The sequence below is a fragment of the Hylobates moloch genome, unplaced genomic scaffold (genome assembly GCF_009828535.3).
Source record: "Hylobates moloch isolate HMO894 unplaced genomic scaffold, HMol_V3 SCAFFOLD_4, whole genome shotgun sequence".
NCBI classification, from domain to species: domain Eukaryota; kingdom Metazoa; phylum Chordata; class Mammalia; order Primates; family Hylobatidae; genus Hylobates; species Hylobates moloch.
In genome coordinates this window covers 33,411,192-33,433,549 of record NW_026652279.1, presented here as the reverse complement: position 1 = coordinate 33,433,549, position 22,358 = coordinate 33,411,192, and the positions used below count along the sequence as shown (strand labels likewise).

General features: G+C 45.4%; 1 protein-coding gene across 1 annotated transcript in view; it reads right to left on the bottom strand.

Annotated features, from left to right (window-relative positions):
* Positions 1-215: 215 nt before the first annotated feature.
* RPN1 (ribophorin I) overlaps positions 216-22,358 on the bottom strand; it is a 31,323-nt gene continuing 9,180 nt past the window's right edge. Inside the window, exons 3-10 of the mRNA XM_032149866.2 lie at positions 18,394-18,700; positions 12,492-12,701; positions 10,798-10,990; positions 7,265-7,364; positions 6,406-6,544; positions 6,067-6,186; positions 2,397-2,642; positions 216-842 (exon numbers count right to left, since the gene is read on the bottom strand). Coding sequence (XP_032005757.1) covers positions 660-842; positions 2,397-2,642; positions 6,067-6,186; positions 6,406-6,544; positions 7,265-7,364; positions 10,798-10,990; positions 12,492-12,701; positions 18,394-18,700 — 1,498 coding nt within the window. The 3' untranslated portion in view covers positions 216-659. The remainder of the gene's footprint in view (positions 843-2,396; positions 2,643-6,066; positions 6,187-6,405; positions 6,545-7,264; positions 7,365-10,797; positions 10,991-12,491; positions 12,702-18,393; positions 18,701-22,358) is intronic.

The following is a 22,358-nucleotide window of genomic DNA, read 5'->3' as shown; positions in this document are numbered from 1 at the left end:
CTCCACTACTCCATTCTGTGACCTAAGCCACTTCACCTCTTTCAACACTCTGGTACTAGAATACCTCAGTGTTCTAATATGTAAAATGTAAATGCTTGCCTTGCAAACCTGCTGAGAAGCAAATCCATTATTTAATGAACAAAAAGCACTTGATAAAATCACTATTCCCAAAATTAAGAATGAAATTATGAGAGGTTTTCAACAGACCAAAAACAAATGTTCACAGTCCCTGCTTTATTTCCATTTGTTCACACACGCTTTAAAAAAAAAAAAAAAAAAACATACATGCACTCACACAATACCCAAACATCAGGAATTAGAAGGCCATGAAACGGGGGGCTTTATAGACTGAAAAAATATCCTAGACTTCAGAACAGAATACCAGTCAAATATTGAAAATTCCTTTGTTCAAAACACAAAGATGTTTTGTTTTTAATGGGAGTTTTTTTTAAGTTTTTTTTTTTTTTTAAAAAAGGAAAGATTTAAGGACAAACGGCAAGCTTACACTGCCTGAGGCAGGGCCTGGTTTCTCTTCCTTGAAGGCCTTTTACAGATGTCAGCTTTCACTGGCCTCCATGCACAACCTCCCACTACCACCCACTCTGCCTGCCACCGCAAAGTGCAGGCACCCTGGGCCCCCTGGAGGATGCGGGCAGGGGCTACAGGGCATCCAGGATGTGGTCGATCTTGGTGACCAGCTCCTGGCGCTTTCCTGAGATGAGCTTCTCATTCTCGATGTACGTGTCTTTCTTGAGCTTGCCAGCCACCAGGCGCTCAGCCTCCACCGCCGACTTCAGCACCAGTTCCTTGACCTGTGCATCCAGCTTCTGCATTTCGCTCACCTGGCCAAGGCAAAAGCAGGGCAGGACTTGTGAGCGGTCCTCCCACCCCACTCAGCAGGCCCCACCATCTCCCAGGCCTACAGACCCCAGAGCTCCACAAGGATCAGCCACAAATGCAGCCAATAGCACAGTGTCCCAGGGCAGCAGGGCTGGCTATGGAGGAAGATAGGCCTGGCTTCAAATGCCAACTTCACCACCCACAAGCCCTGTTCTTACACCCTTGTGAACAAGCCCTGCACCATCCCTGGGCCTCATCTCCATTCTAGGACTCTGAGGACTGAGTATGAAACTACTTGGCAGCACCTGTCATGCCCCCTGGCATAGAGCAGCTCCTCTATGAACATCACTTCTCTCCCTGCAGCTTGCCAAATTAGTTCCAGGGATTCAATTAGGCAAAAGATCAATGGCAAGGGAAGGGGAGGTGACAGCCATTGTCACCTACTGTATGTCACATTGAGGACTGGTATAGTCACATTCATTCAACATTCAACAAATGTTTAGTAAGCCATGGCGTGAGGCACAATTCTAGGTTCCAGAAAACAGCACTAAGGACAGATAAGGGATCTTGCTCTCAGATGCTGACATATAATTAACACTTAAGTAGAAGAATAAATTGTTTCAGAAAGTGGTAGGCGTGGGCCAGGCACAGTGGCTCACATCTGTAATTCCAGCACTTTGGAGGCCAAGGCAGGCAGAACAGTTGGGCTCAGGAGTTCAAGACCAGCTTGGGCAACATGGCGGAACCCCATCACTAGAAAAAATTAGCCAGGCATGGCGGTGTGCACCTGTGATCCCAGCTACTTGAGGTGGAAGGATCGCTTGAGCCTGGAGGTGGGGCTTGCAGTGAGCGGAGATTGCGCCACTACACTCCAGCATGGGCGACAGAGTGAAACCCTGTCTCAAAAACAAACAACAAAAAAAGTGGTAGGTGCTAAGAGGAAATTCACACAGGGTGAGGAGAGGGAATACCAGGGAGTGGACAGGGGAGTCAGTGACTCTGAGGGGCACCTCTGCGAAAAGGTTACTGTCCTCATTTACAGATAACTCCTTTACATAGCTTGTATCAGGCAGGGTTCTGAGTATTTTGCATGCATTAACTCATTTGACACTCACAACCCCTATGAGGGGCTAACAGCATTCCCATTTTATAAATGAGGAAACTGAAGCACAGAAGTTAGGTGACTTGGCCAGGTTTACAAACTCTGAATCAGAGCCTGGATTCAAACCTATTGATTCTGAAGTCTAGGTTCATTGTACCACAACATAAGCAGCCTAGGACCTAGAACGGTCTGGCCTCCAGGAGAGGATGCAGCTACTCTCAATACTGGCCACAAGGGCACACAGTGCTGAGGAGGCTGGCAGAGCTCACACCAGGACCCCAAAAATCCCTTGTTCCTCTACAAGGACTGGCACCACATGAAAAGCTATGGCCAGATGCAGTCTCATCCCACAAGCATGCAGGTAAGCAAGAGAGCTGCCCAGTGTCTGCCCTAGACAGAGCAGTGAGGCATGGAGGGCCCCAAGCCAAGCAACTCTGTGATGCCCGACACTTACTCTGTCGCACAAATCAGAGCCCTCTGTCTTCAGCCTGGACTGCAGCAGTGCAATCTCACTGGTCAAGGCCTTGTGTTCAGTCTCCAGGCTCTTCTTGCCACTGTTGAGGGTGGAGATGTCCCGGGATTGCTTGTACCTATTGACGGTCTCGTCAAAGTGACGGTAAAGACCTATTCTCTTGTTGACCAGGGTCAAGACCTGCTCTGTGATGCAGGCTACCTTCATCCTGGCTTCTGCGGCTGGATCCTGAAGGAGAGGCACCATGTGTGACAACATCCAGGCTTGGGTCCACTCTGACCTTATCTCCCAAAGAACATCTGCCACCACCAGCCATCCAAAAAAGAAATGCCACCTTCTTGGAAAGTCAGAGTCAAACCCCTACTGACACCTAATCTGGACCAGGTTCAGCAACGGGCAAACCTAGGGCCATAAAGATGAGCAGACCAGCCGGGCCTGGTGGCTCATGCCTGTAATCCCAGCACTTTGGGAGGCCAAGGCGGGCAGATCACGAGGTCAGGAGTTCAAGACCAGCCTGACCAATATGGTGACACCCCATCTCTACTAAAAATACAAAAAAAAATTACCCGGGCATGGTGGCGGGCACCTGTAATCTCAGCTACTCAGGAGGCTGAGGCAGGAGAATCACCTGAACCCAGGAGGTGGAGGTTGCAGTGAGCCGAGATCGCACCACTGCAGAGCAAAACTCCATCTCAAAAAAAAAAAAAAGATGAAGCAGACATTTCACCTCACAGTCCAATAAGGCAGACAGATAGATGTGAACAAGGATGATAATGTCAGTGTGCCCTGCATATACATTACAGCAGTCTTGCCCATTTAATCAGCAGGAAACATTAGATAAACCAAAATTAAGGGATATTCCATAAAACTGGTCTCTACACTACAAATATCAAGGTTATTAAACACAAAGAAAGGACCAGGAATGGTGGGTCACACCTATAATCCCCACACTTTGGGCAGCTGAGGCAGGAGGATCACTTGAGGTCAGGCATTCAAGACCAGCCTGGGTAACATAATGAGACTCCATCTCTACAAAAAAATATTTTGGCCAGGTGCAGTGGCTCACACCTGTAATCCCAACATTTTGGGAGGCCGAGGCAGGCAGATTGCTTGAGTCCAGGAGTTTAAGACCAGCCTAGTCAACATGGCAAAACCCCATCTCTAATAAAAATACAAAGAATTAGCCGGGCATAATGGCGCATGCTTGTAGTCTCAGCTTCTCAGGGAGCTGAGATGGTAGGATCTCTTTAGCCCAGGAGGTCGAGGCTGCAGTGAGCCCTGATCGTGCCACTGCACTCCAGCCTGGATAAGAGTGAGACTCTGCCTCAAAAAAAAAAAAAAACAACATTTTTTTAATTAGCTGGGCATGATGGTATGCTCCTGTAGTCCCAAACTACTTTGGAGGATGAGGTGGGAGGATGGCTTGAGCCCAGGAATTCGAGGCTGCAGTGAGCTGTGATTGATCAGGGGACAGTCAGCAAAATTACGGACTGGATGTTGGTCAACAGTACTAATTAACTGGCCAGTTAATAGTATTAATTAACTAACGGACAATTACATTACCCGTTCTTTGAGGAAGAAGGCACAGAAGGCAGAACAGTGGAGTCACTCACCACAAAGTTCTGAACGTGCTGTTGTACCAGATTTTTAGCAACATTACATTTCCTGAATTTGATCATTGTATTGTGATTATGTAAGAGAATACCCTTGCTCTCAGGCTACACACATGCTCAACTATTCAAGGCTAAAGGGGCACAGTGTCTACAACTTAACCTCCAATGATTCAGCAGAAATAATTACACACACACACACACACACACAAACAGTTATTCCTCGAGCCCCCCCCCGCCCCACATCTCCGACTATCTGCACATACTCAAGTCCTGTAGTCAGCCCTGTGGAACCCAAGTATACAAAAAGTCAGCCCTCCACATATTTGGTTTCAGATCCCTCAAACACTGTATTGAGTATTGCATTTCCTATCTGCATTTGATTGATAAAAATCTGGCCAGGCATAGTGTCTCATGCCTGTAATCCCAGCACTTTGGGAGGCCGAGGTGGGTGGATCACGAGGTCAAGAGATTGAGACCATCCTGGCTAACATGGTGAAACCCCGTCTCTACTAAAAATATAAAAAATTAGCCAGGCGTGGTGGCACGTACCTGTAGTCCCAGCTAGTTGAGAGGCTGAGGCAGGAGAATTGCTTGAACCCAGGAAGCAGAGGTTGCAGCAAGCCGAGTGCACACCACTGCACTCCAGCCTGGGCAACAGAGCAAGACTCCGACTCAGGAAAAAAAAAAAAGAAAAAGAAAAGAATAAAGAGGCCGGGCGCGGTGGCTCACGCTTATAATCCCAGCACTTTGGGAGGCCGAGGCGGGCGGATCACAAGGTCAGGAGATCGAGACCACAGTGAAACCCCGTCTCTACTAAAAATACAAAAAAATTAGCCGGGCGTGGTGGCGGGCGCCTGTAGTCCCAGCTACTCGGAGAGGCTGAGGCAGGAGAATGGCGTGAACCCGGGAGGCGGAGCTTGCAGTGAGCTGAGATCGGGCCACTGCACTCCAGCCTGGGTGACAGAGCAAGACTCCGTCTCAAAAAAAAAAAAAGAATAAAGAAAAAAATCTGCATATAAGTGGACCCACACAGTTCGGCTGGATCAACATCTTTGCTCACAGGTCCTACCAAAACCCCTCCCTGCTGTCTCACAAACATCAGCCCCTCCAACTGAATGCCCTTCCCCACCTTCTTTGCCTGTCACCTCCTCAGGGTAGCCTTGGGGCCTCCCAGGTTGCCCCACTAGAAGCACACCCTTGGTGCGCACCTGTAGTCCCAGCTACGCAGGAGGCTGAGGCAGAAGAATCGCTTGAACCCAGGAGGCAGAGGTTGCAGTGAGCGGAGATAGCGCCACTGCACTCCAGCCTGGCAAAAGAGCAAGGCTCCATCTCAAAAAAAAAAAAAAGCACACCCTGTGCCTGTCATCACATTCCCACAGTCCTCAAGCACCAGCTGTGCTCATCTCCTCCACCAGGCCTCACCCACCTGACTACAATAAGTGCCTGGTACTAGTGCCTACCCTGGGGCATGGCGCCAAGAGCCCTAAGGAACAATGAGAGAATGAGAAATGGAGGAAAGAAGGAAGAAAAGACCAAGAGGATGACCTGAGGATAACAGCAGTGCAGCCTGGGGAGGACCAAGGAGCCAGGTAGCCTGTCAGGGAGCAGAGAGTGGGGGTGGGGAGAAGGGTGCTGATGGGGCCAGGTCAATGGTTTCTGCTCCCAACAAGGAATCACCAAGGGGGAGCGGGGGAAGGAGAGGGGACTAAGAGGGGAGTTCCACCTCCAAGTTCCACTGAATAACAAGAAGCAAAACAGCTAAATAAGCACCAATCTTTTCATGTTTTTCCTGCCTCAACTGAGCATCTAAGTTACTCTGTCTCCAGAGCCAAAACAAGACAGAAGCAGGGACTTAACCTCCTGTGCTGGTGACCACAAGCAACAAAAACAAAGTACCCTTTCGGCAAGGATAAGCACAGGCAGGGGTCTTTTGGCCATGGCGTCCTGCCCTGGGCTCACTGTGAGGATCAGTGCTCAAGCTGGTGAACTATTACCAAGGACACAAAATTTGACAAGCAGGAAGAAGGCTGAGAGGGTACCTTGGTGATGGAGAAGTCCAGCCGAACATATATGATAACGGTGAAGAACAGGATGTAGAAGGCCGCCACCACCAGCAGGGGCTCCTGCAGCATGAGCACCTTGTTGAACGTGTAGTGGACCTGGGAGAAGCAAGAGGACAGGCTTCATCGGGGCTGTAGGGACACGGGAGCCTAGACTCACCTAGGCTGGCCCACTCGACCTGCTGCCCCACCCCAAGACCAGAAGACACCATAAGCTCAAATGACTCCAGCCCAAGGAGGGACAGGGGGTGAGTTCTTGGCCCCAGAGCCCACTGTCTGGGGAAGATGGCATGGAAGGCAAACAGTGGAGCCACTCACCACAATGTCCTGAATGTGCTGTTCTACCAGATTTTTCTTGTAGGCAACAATCACAGGGCGGCCAAATGTGTCCAGATAGGTGTAGTGCAGCTCATCCGGGGCTCGGCTAATTTCATAGGGACTATCAATTTCAATGTTCCTGGAAGAAGACGGGAATAAAATACAGCCTCCAACCAACTACATCGATAAACCAGGTTTAGAATCAGAGAATTCCAAGGCTAAGGGGCCTTTCGAGATCACTAAATTCACACTCCTCCACCCTGCTCCCTTCCCAGTTATGGAGAACACCCACTCTCTTGAGACAGGGGAGCCAGTGCCAGAAAGCCCTTTGTTTTAAAGCCCTTGTCTGTTGGGGCAACAACTGTCCCTCTGAATCCTCCACTCCCAAGTTCTCACAGGTACTGGCCCCACTCCTTGGAGTCACAAAGTTGACACAGCTCTCCTGTACGTCCTACCTAGTGTGTCCCTGAGAGGCTTGAATAGATGCCTCACGAGCTATTCTGAATGTTCTTTCTCTTCACATGAATAAGAGCTTCTTACGGGGCAGGAGACATGTCCTGCTTTTGTCTGCCCAGGCCCACTGTCCCTTCTCCTGGTAAACAGCACAGCCTGGATTTGCATAAGGAACTACTCTTCCACTATGGAACATTCCCCACAGGAAGAAAATCAAGGGGTCTCTCATTCTGGCAGTCAGAGTGGACATGTGACTCAAGAGAGGCCAAGTAGATGTTCCCTGATAAAGTAAATCTAGAGAAAAGTGACACAAAGACTGTGCCCCTAGAACATAGGCTCTCCTTAGGATACCACAAGGGTACAACCAGAGAAATTGGGTGCAAAGGAGAGGAACAGTCACACTCACTTGGCTCCTTCAGGCAGGATGATCTTCACAGTCAGAGAATCTATCACTTGTTCATCAAACACATGGTCCACAAACCTCATCTTCAGTGCATACTGGTCACCTGAAGGATCAAGCAAGCATAAGCAATGATGTGGTAAATGGATCAAATAGGCAGGAGAGAAATAAGTACAGGGGATCACATAAAGACAGAGCAACTAGACAGCAAAACCAAAAACCCACGGACCATGTTTACGACAAAACCAGGCAACAAAGTATCTCTACTGAACCCCACAACACAGAGACAGGGATGGGGGTCAAAACACCGACAGCCACAAGACCTTCACGTTATCAGTGTCTGTGAAGGAGAAAGCAGTGAGAAGAAACAGGGCAACTGATGGGCTTGAGAACAGCAGAACCTCAAAACACACAACCGGGATTCCCTAGAGAGCACAGCAGGCCAATGTGAGGAGTGGCTGAAACTCAGAGCAGTCATGCCCTGCCTAATGGTGAGTGAAACGGGCCTGCAGAAGGTCTACGAGTCTGCAGCAGTCTAGTCCCTGAGAGCAGAACTCCCCTTCTGGGACAGTGCCCTACAGTGAGGAGAAACTGCTCAACAGAATCAAAATTGAGCATGATAGGGACAATGGAGCTCAAAAACCACGCAGGAGAAAGCTCAGAAAGCAAGCCACATGTTTTTGCAGTATACCACACTAAAATAGCAGAGATCTGGGAAGGTACAAAAGCCACTCTAAACCATCCCTCCGTCGGAAAGGTCACATTAAAAATGATCAACAGACAGTGGCTCATGCCTGTAATCCCAGTACTTTGGGAGGCAGAGGCAGGCAGATTACCTGTGGTCAGGAGTTTAAGACCAGCCTGGCCAACATGGTGAAACCCCGTCTCTACTAAAACTATAAAAATTAGCCAGGTGTGGTGGCACATGCCTGTAATCCCAGCAACTTGGGAAGCTGAGGTAAGAAAATCACTTGAACCCAGGAGGTGGAGGTTGCAGTGAGCTGAGATTGTGCCACCGTACTCCAGCCTGGGAAACAGTGCGAGACCCTGTCTCAAAAAAAAAAAAAAAAAAAAAAAGATTAAGTTATGTAAGAAAAATGGGATGAAAACAAGAAGATCCCTATAAGAAAATGAAAACATGCCAGCAAGACGCCCATAAAAACGAACCAGGAGATTGCTCCTGCTATTCCAAAACAAGCTAAAGGTATTAATAAAATCATGTAAGTCATGCAAGAACAATGTAAAAAAATAATTAGAAAAATTCAGGCCGGGCGCAGTGGCTCACTCCGGTAATCCCAGCACTTTGGGAGGCTGAGGCGGGTGGCTCATCTGAGGTCAGGAGTTCGAGACCAACCTGGCCAACATACTGAAACCCCATCTCTACTAAAAATAAAAAATTAGCTGGGCGTGGTGCACACGCCTGTAGTCCCAGCTACTCCAGAAGCTGAGGCAGGAGAATCTCTTGAACCCAGGAGGCGGAGGTTGCAATGAGCCGAGATCGTGCCAATGCACTCCAGCCTGGGAGGTTACAGTGAGCCAAGATCGTGCCACTGCACTCCAGCCTGGGCAACAGAGTGAGACTCTGTCTCAAAAAGAAAAATTCAGAAAAATGATAGAAATCAGGAAAAAAATTTAGAAATAAAAGAGGCATTTTAGGAATTAAGGCTAATTAAGATGGATTAGAGTGAATAACAACAAACAATAATGCTTTAAAATAAATGCAAAGAAACGCCGGGTGCGGTGGCTCACGCTTGTAATCCCAGCACTTTGGGAGGCCGAGGCAGGCGGATCACGAGGTCAGGAGATCGAGACCACGGTGAAACCCCATCTCTACTAAAAATACAAAAAAAAAATTAGCCGGGCGTGGTGGCGGGTGCCTGTAGTCCCAGCTACTCGGAGAGGCTGAGGCAGGAGAATGGCGTGAACTCGGGAGGCGGAGCTTGCAGTGAGCCGAGATTGCGCCACTGCACTCCAGCCTGGGCGACAGAGCGAGACTTCGTCTCAAAAAAAAAAAAAAAAAAAAGATAAACGCAAAGAAAAGCAACTTTAATTATTTTTTAGAGACAGGGTCTTGCTCTGTCACCCAGGCTAGAGGGCAACTTCCTGCGCTCAAGTGTTACTCCTGCCTCAGCCTCCCAAGTAGCTGAGACTACAGATGTGGGCCAGATAATTTTTCATTTTTAAAAATTTTTTTGTAGAGACCCGTTTTCACCATGTTGCCCCAGCTGGTCTCAAACTCCTGAGCTCAAGCAATCCTCCCACCTCAGCCTCCCAGAAAAGTTTTAAATGAAAAAACAGACCTGGCACAGTGGCTTACACCTATAATCCCAGCACTTTGGGAGGCCAAGGTGAGCAGATCACTTGAGGTCAGGAGTTCAAAACCTGCCTAACCAACGCAGTGAAACCCCATCTCTACTAAAAATACAAAAAATAACCAGGCATGATGGCGGGTGCCTGTAGTCTCAGCTACTCGGGAGGCTGAGGCAGGAGAATCGCTTGAACCTAGGAGGCAGAGGTTGCAGTGAGCGGAGATCAAGCCAAGAAAAACAGATGTAGGTGTTAACTGCAGATTAATAGATAAGGCAAATTGAATAGATTGAAAAGGGCAAAACTAAGGTATAGTATGTAGAGATACACACTTGGGTGATAAAACTACAAAGATATTCAAGAAAGTGATTACTCAAAGTCGGGGCAGTGACTTTCAGAAGGAAGAGGTACATGGAACACTTTTTGAGTAGCTAGCAAATTTTGATTTCTTGACGGGAGTGAGTGGGGAGCGGCACAAGGTCTTCCTCATAATAATTCACTGAGCTATACATTTTTTGTATGGTTTTATCTTATTTTTCAGTAAAAAGGTTTAAAAAAAAGACTTGGCTGGGCGTGGTGGCTCTTGCCTATAATCCTAGTACTTTGGGAGGCCGAGGCCCGTGGATCACCTGAGGTCAGGAGTTCAAGACCAGCCTGGCCAACATGGTGAAACCCCATCTCTACTAGAAATACAAAAAATTAGCTGAGCATGATGGTGGGTGCCTGCAGTCTCAGCTACTCGGGAGGCTGCGGCAGGAGAATCGCTTGAACTGGGAGGTGGAGGTTGCAATGAGCCAAAATCGCACCATTTCACTCCAGCCTGGGTGGCAAGAGTGAGACTCCGTCTCAAAAAAAAGAAAGACTTGAAGAAAATATGACAAAATGTTTTCAATCATTAGTTCTGGGTGTTCATATAAAAGTGTTTTTTATTATTCTCTGAATTTTCATTTTTTAACTCAAAAACTATTTAAAGGAATTTCAGTGGTTCCATCTGATGACAGAACTGCAAGTAAGAAGACGACTTTTACATACTGTTCGGATTGACTATCGAATGCATGTATTACTTTTACAATAGTAACTCGTACCCACTCATAAAAAGTTGTTCCTGATAAACCAGCCTTCCTGAGAATGACAAATGAACACTCCCCATCTATAAAGACTGATAATTGAAAGAAAAAAAATTCACGAAATTAAAGAAAAGGTTAGTTTCTCCCTTACTACTGAAGACTGACCCAAATTATAGAGGTACTCATAGCTTGGGAGGTTGTAGCCAACGATGTAATGGGTCTTCCACCCGCCAAAGAGAGGGAAGCGAGGCCGGATTTCCATCTCTACAGAGTCATCCAAAATAAGGAGGTGGCTGGTGGAAACATTGCCAATCTCATCCCGGTAATAAACATCCTGGGCAGCAGCAGGAAGGATGGTCTGCAAGAGAGTGGATATGCCCTTCTAAAACTCCAGGAACCAGCTAAGAGGAAATGATCCTGAACACAGAAGACTTCCTGCACCAAGAGCCCCACATGGTACTACTTAATTAAAATAGTCCCCAGACATAACCTAAAAAAGTCTAACTTTCCCACAAAGGTTTCAAAATTTCTAGAAATTGCGTCGACTTCTCAATCAAGGGTGCTAACTACCCAAATTCTTCTAAACAGTAAATAATTAAGGGAAATGCAAATACCTTTGTGAACACTGAAGACTTAATACAAAGGTAAAAACAATCTTGCAAGTTATTTTGCAGAGAAGAAAACTAAAGATAGAAGATAGAAGAAATTTCATCAAATTACTAGATGGTACGGTTACAGAAAGGGTTTTTCTACCTGATACTCTTTATTGTATCTTCCAAATCTGTCAGTGTATTTTGATCATGAGAGGAAGGGATGATACCTTTGTTCACATACTGACCCCTTCTATCATACATAAGTAAAAAAAAAAAAGTTTATAAGATTTCATTTATGGGACAAAAAAGATTTAAAAACTGTATATGCAATATGATAAAATGTTTTTTAAAAGCACTACAAAAGAACAAAGAAATAGATCAAAATGTCAGCTGTGTTTGGGTGGTGCAGTACTATGAATATGCTTTTCCTTTTTCTATTCAAATTTTCATTTAAAAAATATGGTTTAGGCTGGGTGCGGTGGCTCACGCTTGTAATCCCAGCACTTTGGGAGGCTGAGGTGGGCGGATCACAAGGTCAGGAGATTGAGACCATCCTGGCTAACACGGTGAAACCCTGTCTCTACTAAAAACACAAAAAATTAGCTGGGCGTGGTGGCAGGCACCTGTAGTCCCAGCTACTCGGGAGGCTGAGGCATGAGAATGGCATGAACCCGGGAGGCGGAGCTTGCCGTGAGCCGAGATCGTGCCACTGCACTCCAGCCTGGGCAACAGAGCAAGACTCTGTCTCAAAAAAAAATAAATAAATAAACATGGTTTAGACTGGGCGTGGTGGCTCACACCTGTAATCCTAGCACTTTGAGAGGCCAAGGCAGGTGGATCACTTGAGGCCAGGAGTTCGAGACCAGCCTGGCCAACATGGTGAAACCCTGTCTCTACTAAAAATACAAAAATTAGCCGGGTGTAGTGGTGTATGCGTGTAATCCCAGCTACTCAGGAGTTTGAGGCAGGAGAATCACTTGAACCCAGGAGGCAGAGGCTGCAATGAGCAGAGATTACACCACTATGCTCCAGCCTGGGTGGCAGAGTGAGACTCTGTCTAAAAGAAAAAAAAGAAAATGGCTTATTTATATATATGGGGGGGTATTTTTTAAGATTCTGTTGGTTTCTAACACTGCCAATCAACAAGATGAACATCAGTCAACCCTAAACAACTGCCTAAATATTCAGCTAGTTTCAAAAAGCAAAGAATAGGTAGCTATGATAAAGTCCTCGTTTCTCACAATGTCCAAGTTGAACATTCCATACCTTAAAAGAACGGATGGAGGATATTCCACTATCTGGCTGTCTCTGGTAATCATAGCGTGAGAAAGGCCCCTTAAGCACAGCTCCTGTGTGCTTTAAGTCCACATTTTCTTCCACAGCAATATTACCCCAGTGAGACACTTCAATGACTCGGGTCATGCTGGTGATGGTCAGGAAAGGGCTGTTGTTCTCATAATGTACTTTAAAAGTATCCTGGAAGGAAGGAAACAAATAGTTCAAAGTTTTGGCAACAGAGAAAGCACCATTAGTTTAAATCAAATTGATTGGAGACAACCTATATATCAGCAACAGAATGGGTAAATTATGATGTATCTAACGTATGTAACATTTTAAAATTATGTTTACTAGGACTTCTTGCTAACATATGGGAATAAATGTTCATGATATATTATTAATTCAAAAAATAGGACACAAAAAAATAATGTGTCTGGAGCTGATTGTATGTATTAGGCAGTTTTGTAAGAGTTCTAAATAAGTGCATTATCTCATTTCATTCTCAAGACACTATGATGAAATAAGAACTACTTATCCCCATTTGACAAATAAAAATCTCAAGCCCTGGCAGTTTCCAGTATATCTTGTTCAAGGTCATAAACCTAAGTGGCAATACAAGGTCTGCTAAGTTCTGACTTCACTTTTTTTTCTTTCTTTTTGAGACGGAGTCTTGCTCTGTCACCCAGGCTGGAGTACAATGGTAGAACCTCAGCTCACTGCAACCTCCGCCTCCTGGGTTCAAGCGATTCTCCTGCCTCAGCCTCCCTAGTAGCTGGGATTACAGGCATGCACCACCACATCTGGCTAATTTTTGTATTTTTAGTAGAGATGGGGTTTCACCATGTTGGCTAAGCTGGTCTCGAACCCCTGACCTCAGGTGATCCGCCCACCTTGGCCTACCAAAGTGCTGGGATTACAGGCATGAGCCACCGCGCCCAGTCAGCCATCGTGCCCAGCTGATTTCACTCTTCTATGTGGTAAATACTACCTCTCAATAAGGCCCAACACACCTTGCTTCCCAAAAGTCCATGAAAAAGGACAAGATCTATTTTGTTAGCTCTTACAGCTAGTTTATTCGCTAGTTTATTCACTCATTCTATAACTAGATTTTTAAAGGTACAATTCACTCATAATCATATTTGATAGCATTTAATGCCAGTACAAGCAAGGGCATAGGGAAACCAGCAGTTTCACATGCTAGAATCCTAAAAAATTGATTAAATCTTTTGAAAAACTACTTGGCAAAATACAGCATGAGGTTTTTCTTTTTTTTTTTTTTTTAATTATAAACGGTCTCACTCTGTCACCCAGGCTGGAGTACAGTGGCACAATCTTGGCTCAATGCAGTCTCAACCTCAATCCTCCCACCTCAAGCCCCATGAGTGGCTGGGATTCCAGGTGCATGCCACCACGCCCAGCTAATTTTTTGTATTTTTTGTAGAGATGGAATTTCACCATGTTGCCCAAGCTGGTCTCGAGCAGTCTACCCACCTTGACCTCCCAAAGTGCTGGGATTACAAGCATGAGCCACTGTGCCCAACCAGCAAGAGATTTTAAAATGTTCATATCCTTCAATTTGAAAAACATTACTTCAGAAAATCCTGAGAATGAAAAAATACATAACTTTTGTATAATATGCAGAGATGTATATTATAATATTAAATAGAAAAAAAAGATTTAACTATAGAAACTTGGCAAATAAACTCTAAGACATCAAATCAATGAGTTAGCCACTTAAAAACGGTTTATAGGCTGGGCACAGTGAAACTTTGGGAGGCCAAGGAGGACAGATCACAAGGTCAGAAGTTTGAGACCAGCCTGGCCAATATGGTGAAACCCCATCTCTACTAAAAACAGAAAAATTAGCCAGGCGTGGTGGTGGGCGCCTGTAGTCCCAGATACTCAGGAGGCTGAGGCAGGAGAATCGCTTGAACCCGGGAGGTGGAGGTTGCAGTGAGCCGAGATTGTGCCACTGCACTACAGCCTGTGCAACAGAGTGAGACTGTCTCAAAAAAAAAAAAAAAACTGTTTACAGGCTGGCCGGGCACAGTGGCTCATACTTGTAATCCCAGCACTTTGGGAGGCCAAAGTGGGTAGATCACTTGAGGTCAGGAGTTTGAGACCAGCCTGGCCAACATGGTGAAACCCTGTCTCTACCAAAAAATACAAAAATTAGCCAGGCGTGGTCGCACATGCCTGTAAGTCCCAGTTACTGGGGAGGCTGAGGTGGGAGAATCATTTAAACTCAAGAAGCAGAGGTTGCAGTGAGCTGAGATTGCACCACTACACTCCAGCCTGGGCGACACAGTAAGACCCTGTCTCAAAAAAAAAAGGTTGACAAAGGTAGTAATATGTAAAATGTTTAGAGAATATTCTAAGTGGCAAAGGTATTACACAATACTTTATACATAATATGACATTAAACATAATATGTACATTTAAAAGCCCTATGCTTAGAAACGACTCAGGTACTAAAATGTCCATAGTGTCGATAGTGGTTGTGAACTGACCTCAAATCTTCCTTTTTGCCACATGGTCTCTCATGAACCTTTTTTTTTTTTTTTTTTTTTTTTTTTTTGAGACAAAGTCTCACCCTGTCGTCCAGATTGGAGTGCAATGGCGCGAGCTCAGCTCACTGCAACTTCCACCTCCCGGGTTCAAGTGATTTTCCTGCCTCGGCCTCTCAAGTAGTTAGAATTACATGCACACCACCATGCTCGGCTAATTTTTTTATCTTTAGTAGAGATGGGGTTTCACCATGTTGGCCAGGCTGGTCTCCAACTCCTGACCTCATGATCCAACAACCTCGGCCTCCTAAAGTGTCAGGGTTACAGACCTGAGCCACCGCGCCCAGCCTCTCATGAACGTTCGTTCTGTTAACTTAAAATGGAGGAAAGTCGAAAACCCAAAATATTTATATTTTTAAAAGCCTGCGTAGAGGAAAATCAAATCAGTACCCCAATATGAACTCTCACTCAGTTTTAAGTAAGTAAAAGAAATCATGCAGTTAGAGAAAGCACAGCTCAGAGTGGCAAGGCTGTTATCTTCACAGTGGGCACGTGGGCCCTGGGCACTCTGCAACCACAACAGGAGGCACAGAGACCCTCTCTCTCCCCAAAAACAACCCCACTGTGCAACAAATAGGGAGCTATGTTTTGAGACATGGAGGAATATGAGTATGTTTACTACAAATCCTCATACATTTAGAAGGAAACACTAGAAGAATAAACCAAAAGCTAACATAAATGGTTACCAAGGAGAACAAATGAACGGGAGAATTGGAAGCAAGAATTCTCTGACTATAACTTTTTTTTTTTTGGAGACAGAGTCTTGCTCTGTTGCCCAAGCTGGAGTGCAGTGGCACAATCTTGGCTACTGCAATCCCTACCTCCTAGGTTCAAACAGTTCTCGTGCCTCAACCTCCCTAGTAGGTGGGACTAGAGTTGAGTGCAACTACACCCAGCTAATTTTTGTATTTTTAGTAGAGATGGGGTTTCACCATGTTGGCCAGGCTGGTCTTGAATTCCTAGCTTCAAGTGATCTGCCCATCTCAGCCTCCCAAAGTACGGGGATTACAGGCGTGAGCCAGTGCGCCTGGCCCTATAACTTGTGATACACACACACACACACATACATATATGTATATATAAAAAACAAAATGGTACACCTGGCCTTATATATATATATGTGTGTGTGTATATATAAATATATGTATCTTATATAAGTGCACTTATATATATATAAGGCCATATATACATATATATATGCCCCTGGCCTTTTAACTTGTTATATATAATTTTGTTACATATAACTTGTTATATATAATTTTGTTACATATAACTTGTTATATATATTTTGTTACATATAACTTGTTATATATATTTTGTTACATATAACTTGTTATACATAATTTTGTTACATATAACTTGTTATATATAATTTTGTTATATATAACTTGTTATACATAATTTTGTTACATATAACTTGTTATTTATAATTTTGACTATGAAATCATGTTGTTTTCATATTCAAAAAATTACATTAATAAAAAGTTCTTAAAACTTTAAAACAACCCAAAACGAACAGCCCTATCTATGTATCAAACTGACATTTGAAACATAAAAAACAGGCTAGGCGCAGTGACTCACACCTGTAATCCCAGCACTTTGGGAGGCCGAGGCAGGCGCATCACCTGAGCTCAGGAGTTCAAGACCAGCCTGGCCAACATGGAGAAACCCCATCTCTACAAAAAATACAAAAATTAGCCAGGTGTGGTAGCGGGCACCTGTAATCCCAGCTACTCGGGAGGCTGAAGTAGGAGAATTGCTTGAACCCAGGAGGCAGAGGTTACAGTGAGCCGAGATCGCCCCACTGCACTCCAGTCTGAATGACAGATCAAGACTCCTTCTCAAAAAAAAAAAAATACAAAAATACAAAAAAACAAAGAAGCAATTATTTCAAGAAGCATTAGAACAAAGTATTTTGATTGCACATCCTTGGTGACACGTTCTAAACACACAGAGAGATGCAAAGAAATCTTTTTTTTAGAGTGGGGTGGTGCAATCATAGCTAACTGCAGCATTAACCTCTTGGGCTCAAGTAATCCTCCCACCTCAGCCTCCCAAGTAGCTGAGACTACAGGAGTGTGTCACCATGCCCAGCTTATTATTTTTTGTAAAAATGAGGTCTCACTATGTTGCCCAGACTGGTCTTGAATTCCTGGGCACAAACAATCCTCCCCTATCGGCCTCCCAAACTGCTAAGATTATAGGCATGAGCCACTGCACCCAGTGCAAAGAAATCTTAAATGTCTAAAATATCCGTATTTTTTAGAGATGGTATGGAAGTAGGTAAAAAGACACGACTGCTGAGATTTGCTTTAAAATCCTCTAGCAAAAAGGCCAGGGACCATGGCTTATGCCTGTAATCCCAGCACTTTGGGAGACCAAGGCAGGAAGATCACTTGGGCCCAGCAGTTTGAGACTAGCCTAGGCAACAAAGCAAGATCCCGTCTCTGGCGGGCGCGGTGGCTCACGCCTGTAATCCCAGCACTTCGGGAGGCCGAGGCGGGTGGATCACGAGGTCAGGACATCGAGACCATCCTGGCTAACATGATGAAACCCCGTCTACTAAAAATACAAAAAAGATCCCGTCTCTACAACAAAAATAAAAAATTAACTGGGCATGGTGATGCACACCTGTCACTCCAGCTACATGGGAGGCTGAGCTGGGAGGATGGACTGAGCCCAGGAGTTTGAGGTTACAGTGAGCTATGATTATGCCACTGTACTCCAGGCTGGGCAACAGAACGGGATCCTGTCTCTTAAAAAAAAAAATTTTGTTAAGTACTCCACCAAAGAAAAAAAGAGGTAGGTTAATTATGGTAACCTGATAACCACTGAATCTAAGTGACCTGTGTAGGAGTTTATACTAGTCTTTGTACTTTGGCATGTTTGCAATTTGCCATAGTAACAAAATCTTTGTAAGCCTTAATTGCTCCCTCTCTCTTCAAGTTCCAACTGAGGCCCAACATTCAAGGAAGGCCCTCAACCACTCCGAGAGCTTTGCTACCCCAGTATCTGCCCAGCCACACCATCTCAAGGCCTTTGTCCCTCTTACTGCCTCTGCGTGGAATGCCTCGCTTCCATCTCCCCCAACACCCATTCTACCTCTCCAAATGCTACCCCCAGCCTCTACCTGTGATCCCCAAAGAAGAAACAAGACCCCCATGGAGTCATTTCACTGCAGTTTGTTAAACACTTTTGGGGTGACCTTAGAAATGACTGCAGATTTCATCCACCCCACACCACCCAAGCCTATCAACCAGTAGTCACTCTGCAAGACATTCTCTGAAGCATACAGGGATAGGCTGGACTCCACCTGAGCTTACCTGACTATAGGCAGGGACATCTCTGAAAGGCCCATAATCCAGTAGGTCCTCGGAGCGTGTGGGGTTCCCCAGCTTGGTGTAGCTCTCCACATTTCGAGAGGCAAGCTTCACACGCATGGTTTGTGTCTTCGTTGGATAGGGAGAGTAGAAATAATGGTTCCCCTCAAACACCACAAACTGTTTCTCTGACTGGGTGATCTGGGTTGGATACGGCTGAAGCACATGGGTGTAGACTGTTTCCACAATGACTGAAATCTTGGCCCCAGGATCAAGAGCAACTGGGAGCTTGACTGTGAAGAATCTCCCACTAAAGGAAGAACAAGGCAAGAGAAGTAAGAGAGACTGAGGATACTGAAAACAGTAGTAGCAGTTCAAAGTCACAACAAAATTTTGAACCAAAGACAAAAGCAATTATCTTTAAGAGATGGCCGGGCACGGTGGCTCACGCTTGTAATCCCAGCACTTTGGGAGGCCGAGGCGGGCGGATCACGAGGTCAGGAGATCAAGACCACGGTGAAACCTCGTCTCTACTAAAAATACAAAAAATTAGCCGGGCGTGGTGGCGGGCGCCTGTAGTCCCAGCTACTCGGAGAGGCTGAGGCAGGAGAATGGCGTGAACCTGGGAGGCGGAGCTTGCAGTGAGCCGAGATCGCGCCACTGCACTCCAGCCTGGGCGACAGAGCGAGACTCCATCTCAAAAAAAAAAAAAAAAAAAAAGAGATGACCTTTTCCTTTTTGAGATGCAGTCTCACTCTATCACTCAGGCTGGAGTGCAATGGTGCGATCTCGGCTCACCGCAACCTCCACCTCTTGGGTTCAAGCGATTCTCCTGCCTCAACCTCCTGAGTAGCTGGAATTACGTATTAGAAAGTTTTTAACTTTTGTTCCATTGTTGAACATTTACACTGTTTTACACTCTTGCTATTTATAAACAGCCCTGAGAGAAAAAGCTAGATATCTGTCTTAGAAGACTTAAATTATTTTTTTTTCTTTTTTTGAGATGGAGTCTTGCTCTGTCGCCCAGGCTGGAGTGCAGTGGCACGATCCCAGCTCACTGCAACCTCCACCTCCCAGGTTCAAGAGATTCTATTGCCTCAGCCTCCCGAGTAGCTGGGATTACAGGCACCTGCCACCATGTCTGGTTAATAAAAGACTTAAATTATTATATTAAAGGTGATCTCTTGGCTGGGTGCAGTGGCTCATGCCTGTAATCCCAGCACTTTGGGAGGCCAAGTCAGGTGGATCACCTGAGGTCAGGAGTTCCAGACCAGCCTGGCCAACATGGCAAAACTCTGTCTCTATTAAAAATACAAAAATTAGCTGGGCATGGTGGTGCACACCTGTAGTCCCAGCTACTTGGGAGGCTGAAGTGGGAGGATGACTTGAACCCGGGAGGCAGAGGCTGCAGTGAGCCAAGATAGTGCCACTACACTCCAGCCTGGGTGACAGAGAGAGACTCCATTTCAAAAAAAAATTTTAATACAACCACACAACAGAATATTGGCAGTCATTAGAAATATGGCTTCACGGCCGGGAGCGGTGGCTCACGCTTGTAATCCCAGCACTTTGGGAGGCCGAGGCAGGCGGATCACGAGGTCAGGAGATCGAGACCACGGTGAAACCCCGTCTCTACTAAAAATACAAAAAATTAGCCAGGCGTGGTGGCGGGCGCCTGTAGTCCCAGCTACTCGGAGAGGCTGAGGCAGGAGAATGGCGTGAACCCGGGAGGCAGAGCTTGCAGTGAGCCAAGATCGTGCCACTGCACTCCAGCCTGGGTGACAGAGCGAGACTCCATCTCCAAAAAAAAAAAAAAAAATACGGCTAACCTACATATCTATATTAACATGGAAAGATGTCCATGTATAACGTAAATAACGAAAATCTGTTTACAAATGACCAAGAATAACTCCATTTAAAAACATATATAGGCCCGGTCAGGGGGGTGGCTTACGCCTGTAATCCCAGCACTTTGGGAGGCTGAGATGGGCAGATCACGAGGTCAGAAGATCAAGACCATCCTGGCTAACACAGTGAAAGCCCATGTCTACTAAAAATACAAAAAAAATTAGCCGGGCGTTGTGGCGGGCACCTGTAGTCCCAGCTACTCAGGAGGCTGGGGCAGGAGAATGGTGTGAACCCAGGAGGCGGAGCTTGCAGTGAGCCGAGATCATGCCACTGCACTCTAGCCTGGGCGACAGAGCAAGATTCCGTCTCAAGAAAAAAAAAAAAAAAAAAAATTTTTTATATATATATATATATGAATGAATGTAAAGAATAGTATTTCAAGGAATGTTCAACAAAATGTTAATGGTAACTGTCTCAAGGTTGTAGAATAGGCTTTAGTTTGTCTTTTCCAATTTGTTTTATTTTATTTATTATTTTTTTTTTTTTGAGACGGAGTCTTACTCTTGTAGCCCAGGCTGGAGTGAAATGGCACAATCTTGGCTCACTGCAACCTCCGCCTGCTGGGTTCAAGTGATTCTCCTACCTGAGCCTCCCCAGTAGCTGGGATTACAGGCATCTGCCACCACACCCAGCTATTTTTTGTGTTAGTGCAGAGGGGATTTCGCCACGTTGGCCAGGATGGTCTGGAACTCCTGACCTCAGGTGATACACCCACCTCAGGCTCCCAAAGTGCTGGAATTACAGGCATGAGCCACTGCACCAGGCCCTAATTTGTCTTATAAGGAGCTTGTTTCATCCTCATATCAAGAAAAAAATAAAGCTACTAATATTTTAAAGAAAAACAGATGGCTGACCAGCCTTACCAACTAGGTGAAACCCTGTCTCTACTAAAAGTACAAAAATTAGCCGGGCGTGGTGGCAGGCGCCTGGAGTCCCAGATACTCGGAGGCTGAGACAGAATTGCTTGAACCCAGGAGGCGGAGGTTGCAGTGAGCCAAGATCGCGCCACTGCACTCCAGCCTGGGCAACGGAGCGAGAATCCATCTCAAAAAAAAAAAGGGGGGGGAAAAAAGAAAAACAGATGGCCTGGAAACTTAAAATTCACAGGGTACTAATTCTAAACTGAATCAGTTTTCTAAGCCGGAGAACAATTTTTAGAAGATGTAGAAACCATTAGTGAAAAACTGGATTAATAAGCTCCAATGAGTTTGTCCTCAAAGGTTAGAACATGGATCACTTTTCCTGATATGACTTTATAGAACACTAATCTTGCATGTCTTTATCAGTCACACCATTGTATTTCGTATTATAACTGTTACATTCACTACTCAAAATATAAGTAGCAGCATCTTCTCCTCAGGACAGTCTTATCCAATTCTTAGTTTCAAGTCCCAAATGTGCTTCTCATCCCACTCTGTCCTGAATTCTAAAATCAAATTTTCAAATGTTTACTAGACAGCTCCACTGACCACCCCATATGCAATTCAACAAAACCTTATCATTCGTGATCCCAATTCTCGATCTCTCTTAATACCACTGCCATCTAATCAACTCTAAGCTAGAAACCCAGGCATTTTCTGATGCCTCACTCTGCCCTGTCCCCAATATCTGGGCAATCCTGCCTTAGAAATTCCTCTCAGACCCATTCTTTCCTTTGCCTCCTCCTCCATTCAAACCAATACCATGTGCCTAGACTACTGCATCTTTCCTATTAATCTCCTAATCTCCCTTCCCCCCAGCCCATCTACACAATCTCAAATCAACATTCCCACATTCATTTTACAAGTTGTTAAACGCTGCCACATAATTTAATTTTGCTTTGATAATTCAGAAGACAAATCAGAACCTTTCAGCACTCCAAGATCATTAGGACATCAATTCTTACCAAAATGTGGAAGCACCAGCTAATGAAGGTTTTTCAATCAATAAAAGGCTAGTTAGACAACACAGAACTGTCTAAGCTGACGTACACGGAGCAGGTCTTTTTTTTTTTTCCTGTAGCTCTTCTCTAGCTGGATCTAATGGGAGAACATTGTGTGAATGACTTGGTTTTTTACTCA